This window comes from Ornithodoros turicata, unplaced genomic scaffold, assembly GCF_037126465.1.
Source record: "Ornithodoros turicata isolate Travis unplaced genomic scaffold, ASM3712646v1 ctg00000746.1, whole genome shotgun sequence".
In the NCBI taxonomy this organism is placed as follows: domain Eukaryota; kingdom Metazoa; phylum Arthropoda; class Arachnida; order Ixodida; family Argasidae; genus Ornithodoros; species Ornithodoros turicata.
The window spans coordinates 332,036-354,855 of record NW_026999400.1 but is presented as its reverse complement, the minus strand read 5'-3'; the positions used below and the strand labels follow the sequence as shown (position 1 = coordinate 354,855).

General features: G+C 42.9%; 1 protein-coding gene across 1 annotated transcript; it reads left to right on the top strand.

The window, feature by feature from the left end:
• Positions 1 to 18,140: 18,140 nt before the first annotated feature.
• Positions 18,141 to 22,428, top strand: LOC135374785 (homeobox protein ceh-19-like). The gene is made up of 4 exons (XM_064607715.1): positions 18,141 to 18,181; positions 18,464 to 18,566; positions 18,647 to 18,741; positions 20,915 to 22,428. Exons 1-4 carry the CDS (start codon positions 18,141 to 18,143, stop codon positions 21,153 to 21,155), a joined length of 480 nt encoding a protein of 159 aa, XP_064463785.1. The 3' UTR covers positions 21,156 to 22,428.
• The last annotated feature ends 392 nt before the right edge of the window (positions 22,429 to 22,820 follow it).

The window sequence follows — 22,820 nt, the reverse complement described above, 5'->3', positions numbered from 1 at the left end:
GGTTTTAAAACAAACGGCTGCAAGACGTTTCCCATATTTGAAAATGTTTTGCGAACACCTTTGGGTACTCTGAACGTGTTTTTAAAAGACAACATTAGCGCAAATTGCAGTTCTGATAGAAGTGCAAGGGTGCAGGTGAGCTGGTACATTGTAAAACGACGATAAAAACCGGAGACACGGAACAGAAAAAAGACAACACGACACGTTCTCAGAGACAGAACGTGTCGTGTTGTCTTTTTTTCTGTTCCGTGTCTCCGGTTTTTATCGTCGTTTTACATTGCAGTGAGTTGTATGGAAAACGTGTATGCGCTAGTTGTCTTGATTATAAAATGCGATCAGACTGTAAAATGCGTAGTCACGCGCGGGAAGCTGCCAACGGGGAACTTATAGGCTAACCTGGAGGTTAAAATGCAAACACCGAATGTGGACTATCCTAATAACAAACTATAAGCAACATGCAGCTTCGTCGTATCCGCCCTCTGGGCATCACAGCTGCTGAAACGTGGCTTTCGTTCGCTTGAGGTTTTGTATGTGTTTGTCCTTTTTATGTGTCCCAGCCTCAGAACATCAATTGCCATAATGTTTCGTTCGCTAAAACGACTTGCACAGACGGATAAAACCCCGCGAATTTAGAGTGGTTGAATAGCGAGGTTGTGTTTTTAAACTCGGCATATCATCTTACGAAGCAATCGAGCAGTCTCCTTGAATTTCCTTGTTTCGAGAACGTGAATTTTGAGATCGAGGATTTCGCAGCCGGGAATAGCGAGGTCCTTCCCCTTCAAGAAGTATCCAAAAAGTAGCCAGAAAATAGCCAAGTCGCCATCGACCCAAATATCGGCGCCACGATAGCCGGAAAGTAGCCAATTTGGTGCTAGCAAAACCTGGCAACCCTGCTTCCGATCTACCAAAACTGCCTACTGTGTCGGCATGTTTTGGTTTTATTTTCACTGAGAAAATCCCTTATTTCTTTCACTCATCTCCGAAGGTTTTCTTTCTGCATTTCGTGTGTAATAGTGTCACATACCTGATATTTTTTTTCACCTTATTTGAATATTTATTTCATTTGTGTACGAAATGTGCATAACACCCTCTACCCTCTTCTACCTTCTGTACCTACGGGGGGGGGGGGGGGGAGTATGTTTATTAAAGATAAAGAAAAGGGGAAAGGTCAGACAGGCCAAGGCCGAATCTGTATACGAGTCCCAGACACGCGGCACGCTATCAGTTATTCCGCGGCCAGAGCGCCCAGACCACCGAAGAGAAGGAAACTGCCCCTCTCAAAAAACGTAATGAAGAACGAGGAATAAAACCACGTTTTCAAGCGATGTTTTTACCCTTGCCGGTCGCGGTGCTGTCCCTATTTGTTAAGCATCACGTACGCAGCATGCAGTACGTATCCAGACCCCCCGAACAGCCACCAAGTTTTTTGCGACAACCCCCAATTTTTTCGCTACACCCCCATATCTGTGATTGTGAATAAACTTCTGCACGTACGTATGGGAGCACTCCTTGCGTCTCATAAACCTCAACAAGTTGGGCAATCTGGTCTTCGAGCGCACGTTGGTAAACTAACATTGTGACTAATGTCAGGATTGAGATGAGCTCATCCTAATCCTCACACTAAGTTTACAGTCTGTGCAGATGTCATCCGCGAGAAAGGAATTCATTACGAGAACGATGTGAAGAAAAAAAGAGATTAAACAGTTATGTACAAGGACCATTGTATTTTACTTCTTAGGAGTCAAACGGTAACGAACGGTAACCAAGTCAACGAAGCCAAGCAACTAAGTCAAAGGCAACTAGCAAGCCCGAAATCATCCAGAGCGCTATTCCAGAGCGCCAACACCATGGCCTTAGCGGCCGTTCTTGGGCACTAATAAAAATTATCATTATTATTATTATTTTTTTTTTTATTAATATGCTTCCTGTGTGACTCTGGGCTCCTAGACTGCCTCTGAGCGACCGTGCACTCATGCCCCCCTGCTGCCCATGTGTTTTTCCTTTTCTGTTTCTGTTTTCGTTATTTTTTTTTCTTTTACAAGGAATAGCAAGTCGGCTTCTGCCTGGCTGACCTTTCCTTTTGGCCTGCCTTTGTTTTTCGTAATAAACATATCCCCCCCCCCCCGCCGAAATTTATCATCCGGTATCAACAAATTTACTTCCCCCCCCCCCTTTGTTATGTCTGATTTTTCTCTTTCTTTTTCCAACACTCCCCACTCTCCAAGGCCGAAAATAAAGTTGTTGTTGTTTTTCTTTTTCCAAGTTGAAGCTGTAAGTAATGGTAACATATAGCGTGGAAATAGAAGATAATTTCAGTTTCCTGAAAATAGTCATAGTCGTTTGTCGACGTATTTTTCTCGGATCGTTTTTTTTTAAATATCTTCAGTGCACTTCATTTGGAAAGACAGTATACTCTTGTATAGGTTTGTAGTGTGTTATTGCCGAGTATAGTCTGCCTGCTGGTGTTGCGGTATGTTGCTTAGGGACAGTGCGTCCTGGGCCGACTTCACAGGGAACTGGGCCGAAGTTTGCCTAACACTCTCATGAAAACACAGTCTTATGTGGAGTCATACACCGTAAAAAAAATCTGATTTTACACAGAAGGGACTGCTAACTTTGTTGCCAGCATATGTACCGTAAAGTAGTTATTGCAAAAATAAAAATATAAAAAATGTTTGGAGTGCACGCGGTGCAGCTACCATAACCGAAAATAGAGCCACTTACATTAAAGGGACATTAAACAGCGAAAAACACAGTCCGGAACTGTGTAGTGTGAAAACTGATTTTGCGCAGTATATATGGTACGGCAACAGAATTAGAAGTCACATGTGCAGTAAAATTACGGAGATTTTTCCGACAGTGTAGAGTCAGCGAAGCTCACAGAGCCTTGCCTAGTAGACCTCCCACCCCCCACTCCACCCCATACGAAATCGTTTCATTAGTTACGGAGAGCTTTTCTTTCTTTCTTTCTTTTTTTTTTTTCTTTCCTACAACCATCCTCATCATTATCAGTTAGAGTGTAAATTTTCTCTCTGTCTATTTACTGTCTAGAGTTATTTGGTGGACATCCTTTTCGAAGACACGAGGATCATACGATACTTTCATGTTCGATGTTACGTTTAATCGTATTTTTATGTTCAATGACAACTCGACTTGCAAATTTCCATCAAACTGAAGCTCTATTTTATAACTGTGGTCAACAGAGGGACACAGCAGTGCAGACGACAGCGTGGGGAAACCGGAAAATCGTACCTGCCAGACGCGGAAGTAATTTTCCCAGCCCGCACGGTTTACAAATTTTCCACATGGCTAACGCGGAAACGCATTAGCCATCGATGGCTGTTCCACACCTAAAGTGGATTTGTTTGGGCGCCACACAAAAGCGTATGTTTCAAGGACACAGACGACGCTGACTGCAGCGCTCATCAAGCCGAAGCAGCCTCTGGAAACACTTTCAAAGGAACGGGGGAAATGGGACAAGGACACGGCACTGTTCCCCATTAAAGACATTTTGAAACCAAAACCTGCCGCCGTTTTGGGAGGACCCTCGGAGAGCGTCAATTGCTGGCGCCAGACGGATCAAACATTGGGCGGCCGCGCCGAGTGAAAAAAAAAAAAGATGTCACCCAAAGCTATGGGAGGAGTCATTGTGGCCACGTGACTTCAGCCAGCGGCTGAATCTCGCTCAATGTGCGTGCATCTCGGACCGGGATTGGCGGAGGCGATGCGTGACGTAATGAATCAAAGTCCCTGGTACGAGTTTAGAACGCGGGCGTGTGTTCCGCCGTTGAATTTTTTATCGCACGTGCGACGGTGGAGGTTCCCGTTTAGGGTTGTGTTCGGGAAGCATATCGGATGCGTGGGGATCTTCCGGGAAGTGTCGCCGTCCAAGAAGGGTTCCCGTTTGACGGAAATCTGGCTCGGGGAAGCACTGCAGCGGGTGAGTCGTGACTTTTCGCAATTAATTTGCCATTTTCTTGTCGATGTTGCTTAGTTGCTAAACCATTGATTAGCATTCAAGACACTGTTCGATCTTGATGTCATCTTCCTTGATGTGTGTGTGTGTGTGTCACGAATGCTATAGGGACTCGGCGAACGCCAGTCTCCAGTAACATCATCTGTAGCAAAAGCTAGTTCTTCACTACAACCATTGCACAAATTCCTAAAAAACAAAAACGGCCAATTTTAGCTGTAGAAGTGACACTTAGACTGATCATGGACAGGCTACATTATACATGGTGATCAAAGGTCTCGCACGTCAGAGAAGTTGCTTCTTGGTATAACGCTTATGTTTATTTTCTTCTTTTTGTGAAATGACGTTAGGAACTCAGCTTTTGAGGGTATTAAATATAATTCCACATTTCTTTTATGCTCCCGATGTAGCTTACAACGCGTAGCAGATTCAACAGAAGTTGAGGGCTTCCTAATATGATACCATATTAATATATTTCAAGATCCATATAAGATGCAGTTTTGTGCTCATATCCATATACAGTGAAACCTTCCTATGTTGGACACCCGCGGTGCAGCCGAAGTGTGTCCTACTTATAGAGGTGTCCGAGTTACAGAATATGAGGGAAAGAAAAAATGGCAAAGATCACAGCTGTGCTGCAAGAAATGTCCCCCTTCTTCAGTTTATGGTCCTTAGTGGTACCTGGTGGTGGTGCCTGGTAGTGGTACCTGGTGGTATTGGTACCTCTACCCACTCTTTACTGATAATTATTACTGATTTTAGTAGATTCAATTCCGTTCAGATTCCACTCAATGGCATTACGTGTGGAGCTTTTCGAGCAGCTAGGACTTGTCTCTGAAGCGTCAGCCCACTTTTCATTGCTTTGGTGCAGTACGAGTTCAAAGCCTCTAGACAAACTGAAGACAAGTGCTTACACAAATAATTACAATATAGACTGACAGCTTTGTTTTTGGACTCTAAAAATTGTAGCAACAAAATGCTGAGACCAGTATAAGGGAAAAAAGGGGCTAGAGTCAAGGCCACTGGCTCATTTTGAGTCTTTTTGGTGCAAAGATGGGCCGATATTGAGCTAATTTGGCCAGGGTTTTGTCCTACTTAGTAGGGAAAACCCTGTCCTACTTCTGAGATAGGGAAGTGTCTGACATAGAGAATTTCATCCCCATGTAGTTTCAATGGGAGCCTGCCCGTGCAATTAAATCTTGTCCGACATGGAGAGTTGTCCGAGGTAGGGAGGTGTCCGACTTTGGAGGTTTTACTGTAGTATAAAACCCTGAGTCTATATTTGGCTGACCTTTCCTCCCGTTTATTTTTCTTTCTTCAAATAAATATATCCCCCCCCCCCTTTGAGTTTGTATGGACACAAACAGATGGACGACACCAACACCAGACTCGCTGAGACATTTGAGTCTCGTGTTAGTGTCGTCCTTGTGCTCATATAGTTCGGTAAAAGCTTGCTTTTCTTTATTTATTATTATTTAGGTAGGAACAAGATACACTGATGCAACATCAGCGCCTTTAAGGAATAAATGTACGATAGCTTGTACGAAGTTTACTGACTATATTTGCAGTGACGGGGAGTAAATGTCAGGGTCAAAGAACTAAAATGTGGAGTATTTGCAATCTTGAGGACTCGAAGTTCCAATCGCCCTCCCAATTTACTGCTTTTCCTTCTTTCTTTTTTGTTTTCTTAGTGTAAGCCTCAACTGGAAATCAACCTCGGATATAATTGTATCAACCACATGGTTATTTCCTTTCCCTGGGGGCTGAAATCGTCGTTTCGGAGCCTGTTCGCATAGCAATCTCCGTTTTGGGAAATCTTTATTCAGTTCACGTGCTCCATACGGAGCTTCTTAGTAGCGAAGCTGCCTTTTTTCCCCGATCTGCTTTTTCTTTTTTCTTTTTTTGCCCAAATATGTTATGACGAAAAAAGACAAAACACTGGCTTGATACAACAGGCAACAAAAACTTACTCGTACGGTTTCGACACCTGTGCTGGCGTCCTCATAAGACCAGAAAAAAAACAAAAAGAAACGGTACGTATCCGAGACCAGCCTCTTATATCCTCGTTGTGCTTTTGTAGGATTCTGGTAGAGACGTTCGTAAAGACATTTGAGATAAAAAAAAGAAAAAGACTGTGAATGCCCCATGCATCCAGATGTCACTGGGACTCAGGGATGGAGGTATTTAAGTAGAGGCTCGAAGAATGTATTTATAATTATATTTAAATACCCAATTCTTGGGTATTTATTCTTGTAAATATTTTATAAATACTCCTAAATACAGTATATACTGACTCGTATCTTAAAGTTGCCTCGCATTTGACCTTTCGTGAAGAAGAATGAGTTTGGGGGCGCAGTTATGCCGTGTTTGCGCTAGCATGCGCATGCGACAAGCCATTTTAGAGGCAAGTTGTTGCGGACAACTGTCGCGACTACCCAATTACCTGGTTGTACAAAGCATCCTCGTCAAATTTAATACAAGCATTTGTTGATCGGCACCTGTGGGGAACCTGTTCTCCTTTACGAATCTGGTTGTACGACCGAACAGAAGATGCCTAAAAGATGCACTCGTCGGGAAACTTCTAATATTAAAATCGTCGTGATATCAATCTAACAAATACATGCTATTGACGGTTGCTGATTTGTTGTTATGATCACCGTTATTTCTGTAATTCCAGATCACATTTTCCTCACAGTGTTTATGGTAGTAGTTGCGGTATTTAAATACTGTATTTATATTTTGCATTTAAATACTCATGCTGGAAAGTATTTCTGAAGAATATTTAAATACCCCTTTCAACAAAGTATTTTGTATTTATATTTAATTACTAAAAAATGTATTTATGCCCATCCCTGCACTGGGTACATTGGGAATATTTCCGATTAATTGGCATTCGACACCACGCGTCGCTGAAGGAGACGGAAGAGGAAAAAAAAAAAGAGAGGAACAGAAAGTTTGTGCACCTTCTGTATCATTTTTATCTGTCACACAAGCGATCATTTTTAACAGTAGCATGATGTCTTTTTTTGTTATGTAGGTCTGTGGCGTTTCCGATCGTTACACTAATTCACTGATACTGGGACATATTTTCAACCAATCGATGACTCTATGGCAAACAAGAGCGTATAAAAAAAACCTGCTCACATATAAAACAGCCCACAAGCATCGAAAGAGGTCACCATACTTATTTGCTTTCTCTGTACACTTTAGTAGTCATTACACTAATACATATTTGCCAAATAGAAATATTGAGAAAAACATCGTAATCTTAACCATCATAGTACCATGTACCACGACATAACACATTCGTTGGAAAAAGCAAGTTAATTTGGGCTGTATCATTAGGTTATATTGCAATATTTGTCTATAATTACGTCCCCCCGATACGTGTGTCTTACATAAGGCCATGATCATGGGTGACATGTTCAATACATTCCGTAACCACTTTGTTCTAAATTACAGCCTTATTACATATTGAAGCGAGTAACATGGGTAGCTGGTTCCTTCTTCAAATGTAAAATTGATTCCACGGATTAATGTCAGAGGCCAGCTGCTGTGTGAGAGCACACCGCTGCTTGAAGCAGTGGTTTCTAGTTGTCGCTCTTGTTAAAGAGAAAAATGTAAGGTCACAAAGGGCAAATGTTAGAAACGGTAAGTTGGGACACATAATTTCCAAATACAGTAAGTGCGCATGCACGTAAGAAACCAATCAATAGAGCATTTTCGTAGCTGACGGGGCTCCAATTTAAATATTCTAATCAGTTAATTAATTAGCGTGTATAAATTTCTGCGGACGAGCACCAGTATACGGTGAGCTTTCACCTCGAATAATTTCATATATTGTTGGTCGATGTATTCTAATATATACAGAAAATTTATTTGCATGTTATACAGATGTGAAGGAAAGGATGATAGTATGTAGAATGTTGAATGATGCGATAGAGGACGAAAAAATTGGGACGTAAATCACGACGAAGTAGGACTGGCTAGACCAAAAAAGAAAGAAAGGAACAAAACCCAGTAGTTGTGCGGGGGGGACAAACAAGTCGACACATTGGGAACACTTGTCACAGGCGAGGGACCTAATATACTCGTAGATATAGTTGACAAAGGCGGTGAATAACAGTGAAATATGCATGATATGAAACATTACAAGCGACAACATTCTAATGCTTATTCAAACGCTTATTCGTAAAATTCATGTCGAGAAATCGTGAGAAACATAGGCAAAAATTGCTCCCTCTCTAATTGCCATCAATCGTACCTACGAGGTTTCGCGCCCTATGGATTAAAATGAGCGAGGTGTCCAATATAATTTCTCAACACGCACACACAAAAAAGTAAAGTCCAAAGGAGGGTGAGCGGATAAACGCTATGTTGAACAGTCTTCATCAGCAGGCTATTAGAAAAACACGGAAAGGGAAAACCACACGTCGCAGTAGACATTAACAGTGGCAATGAATGAGGAAAAACATATTTGATGTAGAGGTTGAAGAGGAAAGGAACAGGGGCAGGAAAAGAGGAGGTTGAAATAAACACTTTTGGTGCACGTTCTCCAGGAGAACGGTGGCGGATTTCCGCTGCTCCTGTGCCATACCAGTTGCACATTATATTTGATGGGTGGCAGGCACATTAGGTTGTAGTGGTGGACAACAAGCGCAATATATAACCATGATACTCATCTTCAGTCAACAACAGGTAGAGTGCGTGCATGCGTTCCCTGATGTACAAACCTTGTCTAAGTACATAAAAATGGTTGAAGATAGCAATGCTACATGGTGACAGCAGACAAGAAATTCCAGACATCCAACCGATAGCAATTATACTTCCCATTTTAATCACCCAGTGTTGTACCCGATACCAAAAACGAAGTAACAGAGTACCGCTACCCCACAAAAAAAGTAGCGCAATACTAGAGTCGCTACAAGTTTGAAAACGTAACGCGATGCCGCTACCAAATAAAAGTACGTAAATACTATATGCCGCGCTACTTTTCCGCCACCGTATCCTTCTCTATAGGCAACACCTTCCGTGACATCTCTTTGCCGAACTGTGTCCTAACGAGTTGACGGTGCAATATTTACGTACTTAATATCCCTCACATAGCCAGCGTGCAGCATAAAGTATGCCACTACTTACAGCCAAGATACGTTATTTCACTCGAGCTTGACCTTGAGGACGATTAAAAGATAATATCATGGACATAATTTTACGCGCAATTTAATCCACCCTTAATGCGACGCAATGTACAATAATTCACCTGATGGTGGAATTTACTCCCCAGTATAAAATATTCATGAACTTCAATGTACTTGAAGGACTAGAGGGACTAATGGTTGTAGCAATGCACTTAGTCCGCAAAAAATAACTTATATTATGTTACTCCTTTTTTTTTCTTCTTCTTCTAGTTTTCTTCTTCAGAGTGTACTTGATGACAAAACGCACAGGCCTGCACTTAGGACAACAGTGAACGCGTAATGGAGGTCGATGCGAGTTTTGTGCCTTCGTGTGCATCGCTCTTTTGTGTAGCTTCCTCTCCTTTTTTATTGGCGCGCTATAACGTAAGTGAAACGCGCGGAAGCTCCACGGAAAGGGCGCAAGCTTTGAAATCGGGTCTGGGCGTCACTATACGCAATCTGATTTTACGTTGAAACCAAATTTTATTGATACATTTACCCCTTATGTCCTGTTTGCACAGAAGTGGGTCACATATATTTTTTATTTATGTTTATATTATTATGTTTATTTGTTTTATTTATATATTTTTATTTTTGGCATAACTTTGTTCACACCTTGCCAAAAATAGTTCTCCGATTTCGTCAGAGCGGATCGCACTCGATTTTGACATACATGATGATCAAGGAGGTGAACCCGACACGGGATGAAGAGACGACACAACAAATTCTCAAACACAGCAAAAATTTTAATGTACCGATGCCCTATATATCCAAAAACCTCCGGAGAGGAGGAGTGAGGAATTGAACCAGCTTGTCAGCGCCCTGTCTCTTCTATCGATACATGATGATGATAACGATGATGATAGTGGTGGTGGTGGTGGTGGTGGTCACGATGACATCAGGCGTTTCACTGCTAGAGTTGGTATACCCTACGCCATCCCAGATGGGAACGAAATGAAGTGGAATAGAGAACGCGCAGACCACATAGATGGGGCATATGGGTACCCCACTGGGTCATGCAGACACCGCCGTGCGGGTGTAAAGGTATTTCTACATGCACAATGGCTGTCGACGACAGCACTTCAGTTCAGCCGCCCAGTCACTAGATGTATCTGTTCGCAGGTGGTTACGCGATAAAAACGAAAGGGAAATGGAAACACCGAGGGCCATCCACCGTGTACGTACGTCCACGACTTTGCAGAGCAAACCACACGTGACATCTACGACCTACGTAACCGCCCTATAAAGCCTAATGCCAAAAGATGCAGCAAAATGTTTTACCTCTGTTGGCAATTCATCCTCAACCTTCCTCTCTGTGCAGGCAGAATTGGCCAACGAACGGATGTGGTGCAATACCCCGCCGGCCGTCCATCGGCCCTCACTCGTCAGTCCCCATCACCTCCTTCTAGTCACTGCGCTTCGCGTTCCAAGTTCTCCATCGACAGCCTTCTTTCTCACAAACGAGACGAGGATATCGCTGACTTGAGGCCTCCGGCATCGCTACCAAACTCCGCAAGCATACCAACGAGCTCCCCAGATGGTTCAGGGCTGTCTTCGGCCGACCCCAGTTGTAGCCGCTGCTCATTCTGCCGTTATCCCTACATCATCCTGGTATGAGCCGGGTATGCCCGGAGGATTAGTGTCCTACTTAGAACATTCGCCGGCCACATCATCACGTCGCAGCATGGTACACCTGCCGGGACATTCTCGACGACACCAGGAATGGGAGGATGGCTAGGCAGGCCACTGTTTCTTCACGTTAGCAGGTCAGTGCTGCATGTGTCGGTATATGCTTACGTGGGAACATTTGAATAACGGAGCGTCCCATTACGCCTAAGTTATTAATCTAGTTATCTAATCTAGTATATTAATCTAGTTATTAATCTAATTAAGCTATTAATCTAAGTTATGGGATTAAAGAGGTGGGATGGAGTGAGTAGCGTTATGCGAGATGGGACCACCGCGCTATGGAATTAGGCGGAACGGGACAGCAACCAAGTGGGCGCTTGTTACCCGTCCCGCTGTGTTAGTGATTGACGACTGCAAGAAAATGCTCATGGGTCGACACCATAGATAGTCTCAAAACAAGGACCCTTATATTTCCAAATCAAGACGTATAGGATGTCACATAAAATAAATCGAGTCAATAAATACAGATATATAGTTGATAAGCTCATCTCATATAGATTCAACAATACAAGCAGATAGGCGCCTCCCCCTGCTTGAACAAATCAGGACACAGAATGATATCATTTGAAATGGTGGTTGTCTAGGAGCGTGCTATGTGGTGAAGTTCTGTTATAGCAGTGCTCATGTCTGAGTGTGTACATCTAACCAGGTAGGGGCAAGTACAGTGAGACATATAAATATATCTCAAATATTGTTGGCTGCGTGACAAGGAGCCACCGTCTTTGTCCACGTGACACGGGCCAGTCGGCGAAATGGATTGCCTACCGCACACATTAGGCGAATGGGACTCTAGAATTCGGGGTGAGTGAACATACTAAGGGATGGGTACCGCTAAATAGGATTAGACAAAATGGAATAGGCGAAGTGGGAAGGCACGGAAGATTGATGCGGCTCGGTGTCCGGCACGCGCAGGACACGGGGCAAGTACCAGAACCAGCTTGGGAGTATATACAGGGTGTCCCAGAAAACGTGTCCATTGAATTATAATAAATTTAAATAATAATAATTTTTATAATAATAAATTTCCGAGTTCAGTTCGCAAATATTTACATAATTAAACTTGGAGTGCACGACATTCACATTAGGAGGTGCCAAAAACCTAATAAGAACAAATGCTGTTGACCGCATGATTCTAGGTGGCCTAGTTTTTTTATTATAATTCAATGACACGTTTTCTGGGACACCCTGTATAGGAGGTGTCTTAGTCCGGTTGAACACGATTTCTTCGCGATTATTGTTTCCCGACTCAGTTTTGGAGGAATTCGGGTTGAATCACATGTCACGTGCACTGCATTGTGTATAATTTGTGTAAATATATTCGAGTGCAACAATAAACTACGCGATGCACATTCATGTCACAACGACAACAGATAAGTAATTATGAAGTAATGGGATGTTTCGCCGCTGAGGCGGTTCATGTCACAAGATATATGTGCCTGTGACTCTAATCTGCGAGTAATGTATGTTTAACTGCAGACCTCTTGCTGGACAGAGAGAAAAATAACCAAATCACACTGAAATATATCTAGAGCACCCGATTTCACCCACATTTAAAAATAGCCCCCTCCCTGGAATCCATGAAAGACAAAGTGTAAATGGCTTGAACTATAGCTGCACTTCACTGTTAAAGCAAAACTTCCCTACGCAACACCATCGCGAAGCAACCGTAATTTCGAACCGTATCGCACTGTCTCTTGACATGCTGAAATGTACAGTGCTGGACAAACGTTTACGGAACAGGGGATGCCACGATATTCCACACCGTTAAGAATCCACCGTTTAAAATGCCACATGTTCAACATCCCAGATTTCTAAATTAAAGATTTAATATGAAGAATGGCGGGATGACAGCGTTGAGTAACACACAGTAATGACAAACCTCGCAGTATATTGCGTGATTTTGACGTCAGTTATAAGTCATTGTCGTGAATAAAAGCCAGGTTTTTGGAAACCGTTAGGCTTAGCACGGCGGTCACGTTAGAACAGCAAAAGTTATTAAGATTTGGATAGATTAGGTTAGTTTCCAGAGGTTAGGTTAGTGCATGTCTTTTTTGACGGGTTCACCACGCCGTTGGGAGCACTCCACAGTTGGGCACGCATAATACGCTACGCTAGCGCTGTTTGGGATTCTGAACATATGGGATTCTAAACGGTGTATTCTTAACGGCGGCGGAGTGACAACGTTCTCGCACCTGATTTGTTGAAACGAGAGGCGGAGCCTATTAACTTAATAAGAATAGTACCCTTGAGTATGTATTCCCGCAAGGATTCCGAAAAAAGAAGTCATTTTGCCAGAGTTGGGTCTGAGTTTCCCGAATCTGACCCCTGTTCAAAAGCAATGTGTTGCCGTTATGAAGTCATGAAAGTGTCTCTGAGCAGCAGCCGAAAACTGTCCATAAAGAGAGGGGAGGACCTTTTCCTTAATGATTTATGTCACCAAATTGGGGGGGGGGGGATATGTTTATTATGAAAAAAAGAAAGGAAAGTTTAGCCGTGCAAAGAGCCGACTTGCTATTTCACAAAAAAAGGAAAAACGGAAAAGACAAGAAGGAAAGAAATGAAAAGGAAAGAAAGAAAGGAAAAAAGAGACCAAATTGGATTTTACTAAAATTGTAGGCAGCCTTTCTTCTGAAAAAGCGCAAGAAATAGGCGGGACAGAAAGGATAGCGCAGGACACTTGTACCGTGATTGACAGTGACCGTGATGATAATTACACGCACGTCAAACCTGGAAGGTGAACCTGAAAGATTATATGCTCAATGTATTGATGACATTCATCATAATAATAATAATAATTTTTTCTCTCATGTGAACGGTGCATTGCCATGCATCTTAATAGGCATACATTATATCGAAATATGACAGCGACAGCAGTAATGATTCCGATAGCGCAATACTACGATAAGATCGTTACCGCCTTGCCACCTATACAAGGTTTGGCGAGAGGAACACCGGCAAAGCCAAACACAGCCTCCCATTTGCACATCTCACCAGACAGGGTTTTTTTTACGACATGCCAACAGCACTACGCCCGCGGTGTTGAACACATATGTTTACAGAGCGCCTTTGACCGTCGCTTTCTGTCCGCTGCTGTGCATTGAGGGGAAGAATAAGGAGAAAGCAAACACGTCGCGCAACTTGTGAGGTCTTTTTCTGGGCGAACGTTTATTGCCCTCTAAAACAGCGCCTCCTAAGGGAAAAGGGAATAGGCCTTTTGTCGACTCCACCTGCACGTGGTAGGCAATCCTCTAGAAGCATTTTGTCGTTTTTGTCTTGAGGTTGAGAACGGTACCATATGTTTCGGAGCCACGTTACGAAGCTGTGTGTTTTAGGGCGGAGTGCGACAGGAGCACGTGGTATGATGTCTGTGGTGTGGTCTCACCGTTTGCAAGGCACGTTTTAGATTGGTTGCATTTGATCGGGCTTGTACGTGGAGGCTTTTAGGGATACGTCTATGGCGTATATATATATAACTGACTCATTCATTGATAAAACGGCTTTAACGGCGTATTAGCTGGTGAAGGAGCGTGACCGCGGAAAAAATGACGACACGACACGAGTGACTCAACTTAATCAGTCGTGTTGCGTCGTGTTTTCTGTGTACCTACGATCAGACTTTCATAAATAATGACGTTGAACAATGAAGCACTCATTCCGACATTTCTGACATTTGCCCCGATGTCTTCAAGGCCCTGCGCATGGGGGAGAGCAAACGAAATCACCCAGAATTTGAAATCTGCTTCCAAGAGTGAAAAAAAGAAATATCCTGACAAAGAAGGAATTTTCATTTAATGCAACGTTAATTTATAATAACTGAATAGTACGGGTTGAGCTACTGTTAAACCATTATCCTGGAGAGATGCATTACACCGCGGAGGCTCCGGACAACACCCAAGACCTCGACTTGGATACGTGACATGGAAATATGCTCCAATAATTTCTAAACATTGAAGGAGCTTTGATGATCAGACTAAAAAAAGCAGAGTTCGAGGTAACTCGTTACAAGTAACTCGTTACTGTAACTACGTCCTTTTTGTGGTAACTTGTAACTTAACTCGGTACTTTTGCCCCGTGGTAACTTTCAGAGGAACACGTTCCTTTTTCAGGTAACTTTGCCAAAGTAACTTAAGGTTAAGTTCCAAGTTACTTTTAACTCGCTTTTCACTCACGTCACATATTTACTATGCTTTCTCTCCAGTTCCTTCATGGCATTTTGCCATAAAACGTGATATTCAATCATGACAGTATTTTATTAAGGAAGTAAGAACCGCTGCCATTGAAATTAAGCTGAACCATTGTGCGCCCACAGGGAGTAATTTGCAAGGACGTTCGAATAGACCTTTACCAGAGAAACGTCACCATGACATTGGTAGACAGACTGAAACAGAAACAAATCGGAAAGCAGAGGGCTGGGTTCCAGTAACGGGCACTTGTTCGCTGCCTCCCATTGAAAGAAAAGCAGGACCGAGGGTCGCGTCCCTTTAAAGGACCATATCGTACCCCCTCAAGACCGTACGTGGCTTTCGGGCGCCGTCCTTGTTCACCTCTAGCTTCGAGCGTAGTTCAATTCCACCAAATTTGTGGCGCTGTCGAACACTATGACGTTATTTGTTTACAAACCGGGAGAGGTCTATTGTTAGAAAACGTTATAAGCGTGTTGCACTCCTACGCAGGCAACTTCAAGGTCTAACTCAACTGCTCACGCGCGCTGCACCTGCCGTAATGCTATTTTGTGTCCGAAGTAACTTGGAAGTAACTCGTTCTTGTTTTTTGAGTAACTCAGTAACTGCGAGTTACATTTCAGGCTGAAGAACTTCGTTATTAACTTAGTTACATTTTGCACACGGTAACTTAACTTGTAACGAGTTCTTTTTGATGAGTAACTTCTAAATCTATGAAAAACAGGGCTATTTTAGCTACAAGGCTCCGGCCACCGTACACGCACGAGCGTCCTCTGGGAGTTTTTTTGCATGCGTGAACAAAAACGTGGTGACATGGACCACAAAATGTTATTTGGTGTTTAAAATTTGCAATAAAAGCGGTGATATCCATGAGTATCTCTATTATAACCTCGCGTGCAAGACTGAATGCACGTAATAGACGTCGGTTGGTGTGGCAGAAAGTAGTGTCGATTTTCTCATATCGTGCACAGCGTCCATTTGAACGAAAGGTGAAGTTAATAGCTGCGTTGAAATGTAAACATGACTTGAGCGATGGACGCAGTGACAGTTCCATGACGGTGCACGCGTTACTTCAGAAAGCTTTGGGAGCCTCATGTTCAGAGATTGGGAGAATGTATTACTCCCCACACGTAGATCATGGCCAACCTTTCCTTTTTTTTTTTCTGCCAGCCTGGCTTGCACACACTGTACATGCCAGCTGGCTTTTAAATGTGATAGCATTTCTTTCAAGGGAGACCTCGCGACGACCGAAAAAAGAAAAAAAAATGCTGCACATCTCCGGAGTACCTTCCATAAACTTTGTTTCCTCTTTGTGTGATCAATTGTGTGTTTTTTTTTTTTTTTTTTTCGTATTTAGGTTTACCCATGAGCGAATTTCATTTCTTGCGCACGTCAGTCACTAACGGTGGGGGCTGGTACGTAACGCCCACTTGATGGCAGTCCCGTTTCGCCTAATGCCATTCACCCGTCCCAGCTCTTTAATCCGATATGTTGGAATAGGCGAAATGGGAATAGGCGAAAACGGACGGAATTCTCGAAAACACCTCACATCACATCACCTCGGTTGAATGTCTTTCAAGGTGTCGCGCTCCACATGTCGCCATATACAAATAATGGCGCACTCACCTATCGTGTAAATCGACTGGAAATTATATCATATTAAGGAACTCAATTTGGACACTTAGTAATCATTAGGGCCCAGGAGTTCATGCAAAATGCATATTTTTTTAAATGCGTTCTAACGGACACCCTAACCAGTACCGGCGTCTACTTTTCGCCTTCTAAGAGACAAGTGGGAAATTTGCACACACCCCCCTTGCTCCCAAAAGTGATCTTTTTGCGCCCCCTTACGCGAGCTTAGGCTTAGGCATTACGAGTCACAACGACACAATTTCACAATGTTTCGTGCCATATAATGCATATTTTCTTCGTGAACACCATATAATATGACGGTTCCATTTCACGTCACCATTTTGGCTTCATTTGCTCCCCTATTACGTGATATTTTGGCGCCATTTGAACATTTTTTTTTACCGTCTGCCGTTCCGCCCCTTTATTGTTCCATTGCTCACGTCTTATAAAATGGAGGTAATCGAATGGAGGATATGTGATAGCTGTGCGGTACTCCCGCGGTCAGCGGGGGAACAGCTGATTGCGGCAGTCCGCAATCAGCTGTTCCCCAGCTGACCCCGGGAGGTCGCACCTTAAACGCTGCTCCAACAGGAACCCATGGTCTAATGTTGGTATTCATTAGTCTTCGTGCTATCACAGGATATTCTCCATCTTTTCTTCTTACGCTGCTTATACGGTGCGTTTAAGGTTTAATTCATGCTGTGCGATTCAGCGAGCTCCACTAGCAACCGCAACAAACTTCTGAAAACAGAACGCGCCGACAAGTCTGGTCACTGAGTTTAAGCTGTGCCAAATAAGGGAGGGGGGGGGATATACGTTTATTTCGGAAAGGTCAGCCTGACCGAAAGTCGGCTTACTATTCCTAAAAGAAAAATATAGTATACAAAGATGAAGCAAAAACGCATATAAGATAACGAGGTGTAACGAGTGTAGATGACATGAAAGGTCAACTCCTAATTTGTTCACGAGGTCTGTCGTCTGGAGGAAGACGCAGCACTGATGGGAGTGGCGCACAGGGCCAAGTAATACAGAAAGGGAAATACGGGAATCAAATCATTGCAGTCTGTGAGCGCCTCTCTCGAAGCAACGAAGTTGTGTGCAGGCGGCCGTGTTATTAATTAATTCGACCATGATTACCTTAATGAGCCCACAGTTTTACGTTGTCAACTTTTCGAAAATATGTCTGTTTGTTGACGAAGCATAAAATGAAAACCCTGATGTGAGAAGTTGTTTCTAGGTTTACACACCCTGTCCCGAAAATGCGTAGTGTGGGTGAAGAAAGAAGGGAACGTTTCCCATAAAGAAAGTGATTAAATAACGCCCAGAGATGTTTCGAAGCATTCCTGGAATATTCATTCTAGTTTCCTACCCTCTTGCAATCACTTGTGTTAATAAACCTCTTATTCACGAGAGAACTGATGTTCTGAGGCTGGAACGACATAGAAGGGACAAACACATACAAAGCCTCAATTTGCTAAGAAATTGACGATGAAAATGAAAGTCACTGAAATCCAGGCAATCCAGAAGATGTGGGTTCGACTCCTACAGCTGGCTAACCTTTTCAGTCACTTTCATCTTTCATCGTCTCTTTATTCACGCCGGAGCAGCACTGGTGAAATGCGACAGCAACACCATGTTGGACATGCACTTGCACTCTATTCACATAAACATCACATAAGCACTCGTACGTCAGGCATAACAGAATACTTGTTCGAGCACTCACCGTATATTGCGAAAACTTATTTTTAGGTTTCTTTCATTCTGATGTTGTGGTGTCTGATGTCTACACGCAGAGCTTTGTGGAATTGCAGCTCCGAAACCTTCTGGAAGACGGCCCAGAAGCCAGGTGGTAGAAAGAAAACCTCGACAAGCCTACAGCGCCAACAGCTCGAAAGGCTCGAATCGGAGTTCAAGGTAACCACAGCTGCCCTCCAACTTGTTACATCTAATGAGAGCTCGTTTGTAAATGACGCACAGGCACGTTTTATGTCCAGGTCGACAAGTACCTGAGCGTAAGCAAGAGAATGGAACTATCCTCTGCACTGAACCTCACGGAGGTGCAGATCAAGACGTGGTTTCAGAACAGAAGGTACGTGAGTTATAGCAACTGCATATAAAATGTTCAGAATGAGAAAAAAATGCTCACAAGTTCGCGTGTATTTGTGTAACTGACGTGTTTGTGAAGGGTAAGTCCAAAATTCATAAGGTTATGTCCAATATTATTATTTAAAGGAAGTTTGAAAGCTCCCTCCATAAGTGTACCGGTTTCGAACGCGGCAAATTGCACGAGGAAAAGGAGTGATCTGCATGGTGTGACGGGTGGGCACGTATTATAATACACTGCATTAGAATCGTATTACTGAATTACATTTCATTTTCGTATTAGTGTTACTTATATAATACTCATTTTCAAAAGTAATCCAAAACGATGTATTACCAGCATTGGTGTATTACTTGTAGTACACTGTTTCAGAACTATTACTGTATTGGTACTATAATACATGTTCTTGTACAGTATTATTACTATACCAAAATATTATTACTGTACGCACCTGGCATATTTATAATTCCAACACAAATACTTTTTGAAAATGCGTATTATAATACGTAATACTAATACAAAATGTATTACAGTAATAGTATAACACACACCCATTCGATGTAGATATCCGATGACGCACGTGAAAGAACCCCAGGTGGTCGAAATTATCCCAGTCGCGACACGTGTGTCATGTCGGCACAGAAATCGGCGGACACATACTTACGTGGTAGATCTACTCCAATTACCTTTCCTCCAAGAGAAAGGGATGGCGCCAGAGTGACATGTCCCCACTCCCTACCTCAGTGCATCAGACCAAGGGCACGCGCTGCTCCGCACAACGCTGATTTTTAGGGCCTTCTTGTAAACTGAATTTTGCAATGACAAGACACTGACTCAGCGAAAGACTTTTACATGGTCGCCCCCCGATATCCCGATAGGTAGCCTGATGATTGGATGTGTCAGAGGAATTGATGAATCAGTGATCAATTCACATGGAGTCCCTCTTAGTGCTCCTACATGGCGTGCGACGGCGGAGACGCACTGCAGCGCCCTTAAGTGTCCTCTCTTCCTGTAACAACCATAGTGCATAGCGAAAAAAAAAACACTTAGATGTTTAAATTGCAATAATTTGCGCTCGGAACAGTAATTCGCCTTTCGCAGTTACATGCTTCGAAACGTTGTCGTTAATGTATGCGTTTGTAATTCCCGTAGCTTTTTCTGCATGCGTTTTATTATAATTCTGTATCAGAACTTCGCGACAACATCGTCAGCATGGGGTGTACATAGAGCACAACCCGGTTCTTTAGTAAGTGCTGTCACGGTGCCTTGCGTGCTTAGTTCCCATGGGAGAAAGCAAGCAGCGAATAATCATGGTCAATTAGACGTGTTATTTCTATTTTCTCTGATGGTCAATGAATTCGTATTCACGTTATCTCGTGCAGATTGTCAGTTATTGTAAAATCTCAAACGTCATATTCTTTAAGTCTAGCACGAACAAGAGTTCACATGATTTGTATTCGCAGTCCATCAATCCAGTCGCGCAATCTCACTCTTCAGTTCCCCACTCTCACCCTGAACGCATGAACCTCATGCTTTTTAAGTCGTCTAAAGTCATATTCTGTAATTCATCCCATCATGCTTTCACTGCTTGTCATCTTTTCTTTTGTCATCTTTGTCTTTAATGTGTCTCATCCCTTCTTTCACCATTTGTTGGTCTATCCTTTACTTCCCAATTATTTCCTTTTCTATTTAGTTTATTCTTCTTCCTTCGTCTTCGTTCTTCTTCTTTTCTTTCTTCTTCATACTTTTCTTTTCGTTTTTATTTATTTCTTCTACTATCTTCATCTTCATTAATTTTCTTTTGTTGCGGCATAGCAAGCCGACGACCCGTTGGCTGACCTTTCCCCCGATTTTTTTTCCTTTCGTCTAATAAATATATCCCATCCCCCCCCCCCATCACAAAAGCGACAACAAATACAGGGCGCACGCGACAGTCACCTTCTGTATATGTAGCATTGTTTAGATTGGTCATGTAGTAAATAGTTTGAACCCGACTAGTTCTGTGTGTCCTCTTGTCCCGCGTATTTGTTATTGCTTTCCTGACGCTTCCGTACCAACCGGCCCAACTGTTGCTTCATTTCCTATTCTCAAGTTTCAGTTGCCACATTCCCTATACCTGACATGAACGTTTCTCAAAACAATTCACTTGTTCGAACCTCAGGACAAAATGGAAGAAACAGATGACAGCTCGGATGAAGCTGGCTCAACGGCAAGGCTTGTGGCCACCTCATTATCTCGCATCTGGTCCCACGTTCAACCCATTCCTCGGGCCAGGATTCCTTGCCAGCGGTCCACCATGTGATCAGCGATCCATGGTGTTAGGTGCGAACCCTTCTAGCCCCGTGTCATCCTCACCGCAGACCAGAGATGATGAGGACAGTTCGTCTGGTGATAGAAAGTAGCGCCTCTCTTCAATGAGACTGTTTGAACTGTGATCATGAACAAGCGTAGTTGTGGTGCACCGATTGTGGAAACGCTGAACTATAGTAAATGAGGTATACGTTTCAGATGGTACACACGACTACACGTGGCAATGCGTGTTGTGTAGGAAATACATAGTATGGAAGATATGATTGGCACATAACGCCTAATGGCGTATTTAAACAAGCTGGACGCGAGCGAATGACCACAGCGCGCAGCACTTCTCATTGACGTAAGTGCCGAGCGGCGAAGGCAATTTGAAAATTATAAATTTAATCAAACACAAATAGAATCAAATATCTGTGTAGAACATGCGCAATATTACTGTACAGTCCCCTGCCTAAAATGTATAAGGAATATAGAAATGTTTCATATTGACAAAATAACGTGTATGACGTGTAAAATAGGACGCATAATGCTGTAAATAATCGAGAAACCAAGCCGCCCAACTGGTAGCAGTTATAATAATAATAATAATTTGGAGTTAGCATTGGAGTTTAAGGTTGAGGAAGAACGGACAAGGAAGGTAATAGTGGATAATTATCTAGTTGTCTTGTCTTTCATTCCTCTCTATACGTCCTTTCATCTCAACGGCGTCATTGCGTGTCCAGCTGGGTGCCAAACGTGTACAAAGTAGTATAGTTCGGGATAAATAGAGCTGAGAGCGACTAGTGGTTTCTCTGCGTGCAAGAATGCTAATACATCTCATGTGTGTCCGTTGAAATGAGTATACCACGATTACGCCTTCGAGGTCAGTGAGAGCACCCGTAACTACTCTAATCGGCCGGTCCATTTCTTATTATTGGTCTTACACTTTCGCCCAATCACAGCAGTACTCGGCGTTAAGTGGTATAACACGCTACAATAACTCGCTCTTAGCCAATCATCATTCCGAATTCTGGAAAATTGGATGGACCCGCCTATTTCGGACGCTTCACATCTTGTAAAATGCCTCCTGAAGACACGTCGTGTTTCAAATAAGTCAGGATAAAGGATATCGTTCTGTACGCCAGTTGGCTGTTTTAACAGTGTGCATTCCCAAAACAGAACTTTACAACATCACACGGGCGAGGCCAACAAACGCTCACTCATGATTTCCTGAGAAAGCGGGGCCTATTGGCCACACTGCGAGCGTTAACGCGCTTTATGAGAAGTAACATCGCCCTGCTTGATTATTTAATAGGGACTGGAGACGTCATGAGACAGTTTCTTTCAAAACCTATTTTACAACCTTGCCAATTTCAGGTTCGCACATTGCGTGTCCACACGAAGTTTTTATTTTAAAAAAAAGGGGGGGGGGGTAAATAAATGTTGGAGGATCCTACAAACTAGGCAAGAGATGCTACAAATTTCGTATTTCGTTTCAAACCTGTGTTTGTAGTCTTTGAGTTGCAGTAAAGAAACCTGTCAATGCGCTGCTTAACTGAGTCAATATTTCAGAATTCCTCATATAAGAACAAAGTATTTGCCGGTATCAATTCCCGTTTGTTCTGCTGAGTAACAAGAGCAACGTCATACATTTCCGTGTTTTTGTGACAATTATTTATTATTGTTTGTACCGTTAAGGAATTTGTTGTGACACTCGTAGGCTGTGTGTTTCGTTCACCGTGACTACATACATGCTTTTCATACGAGTGAAAGGTTGA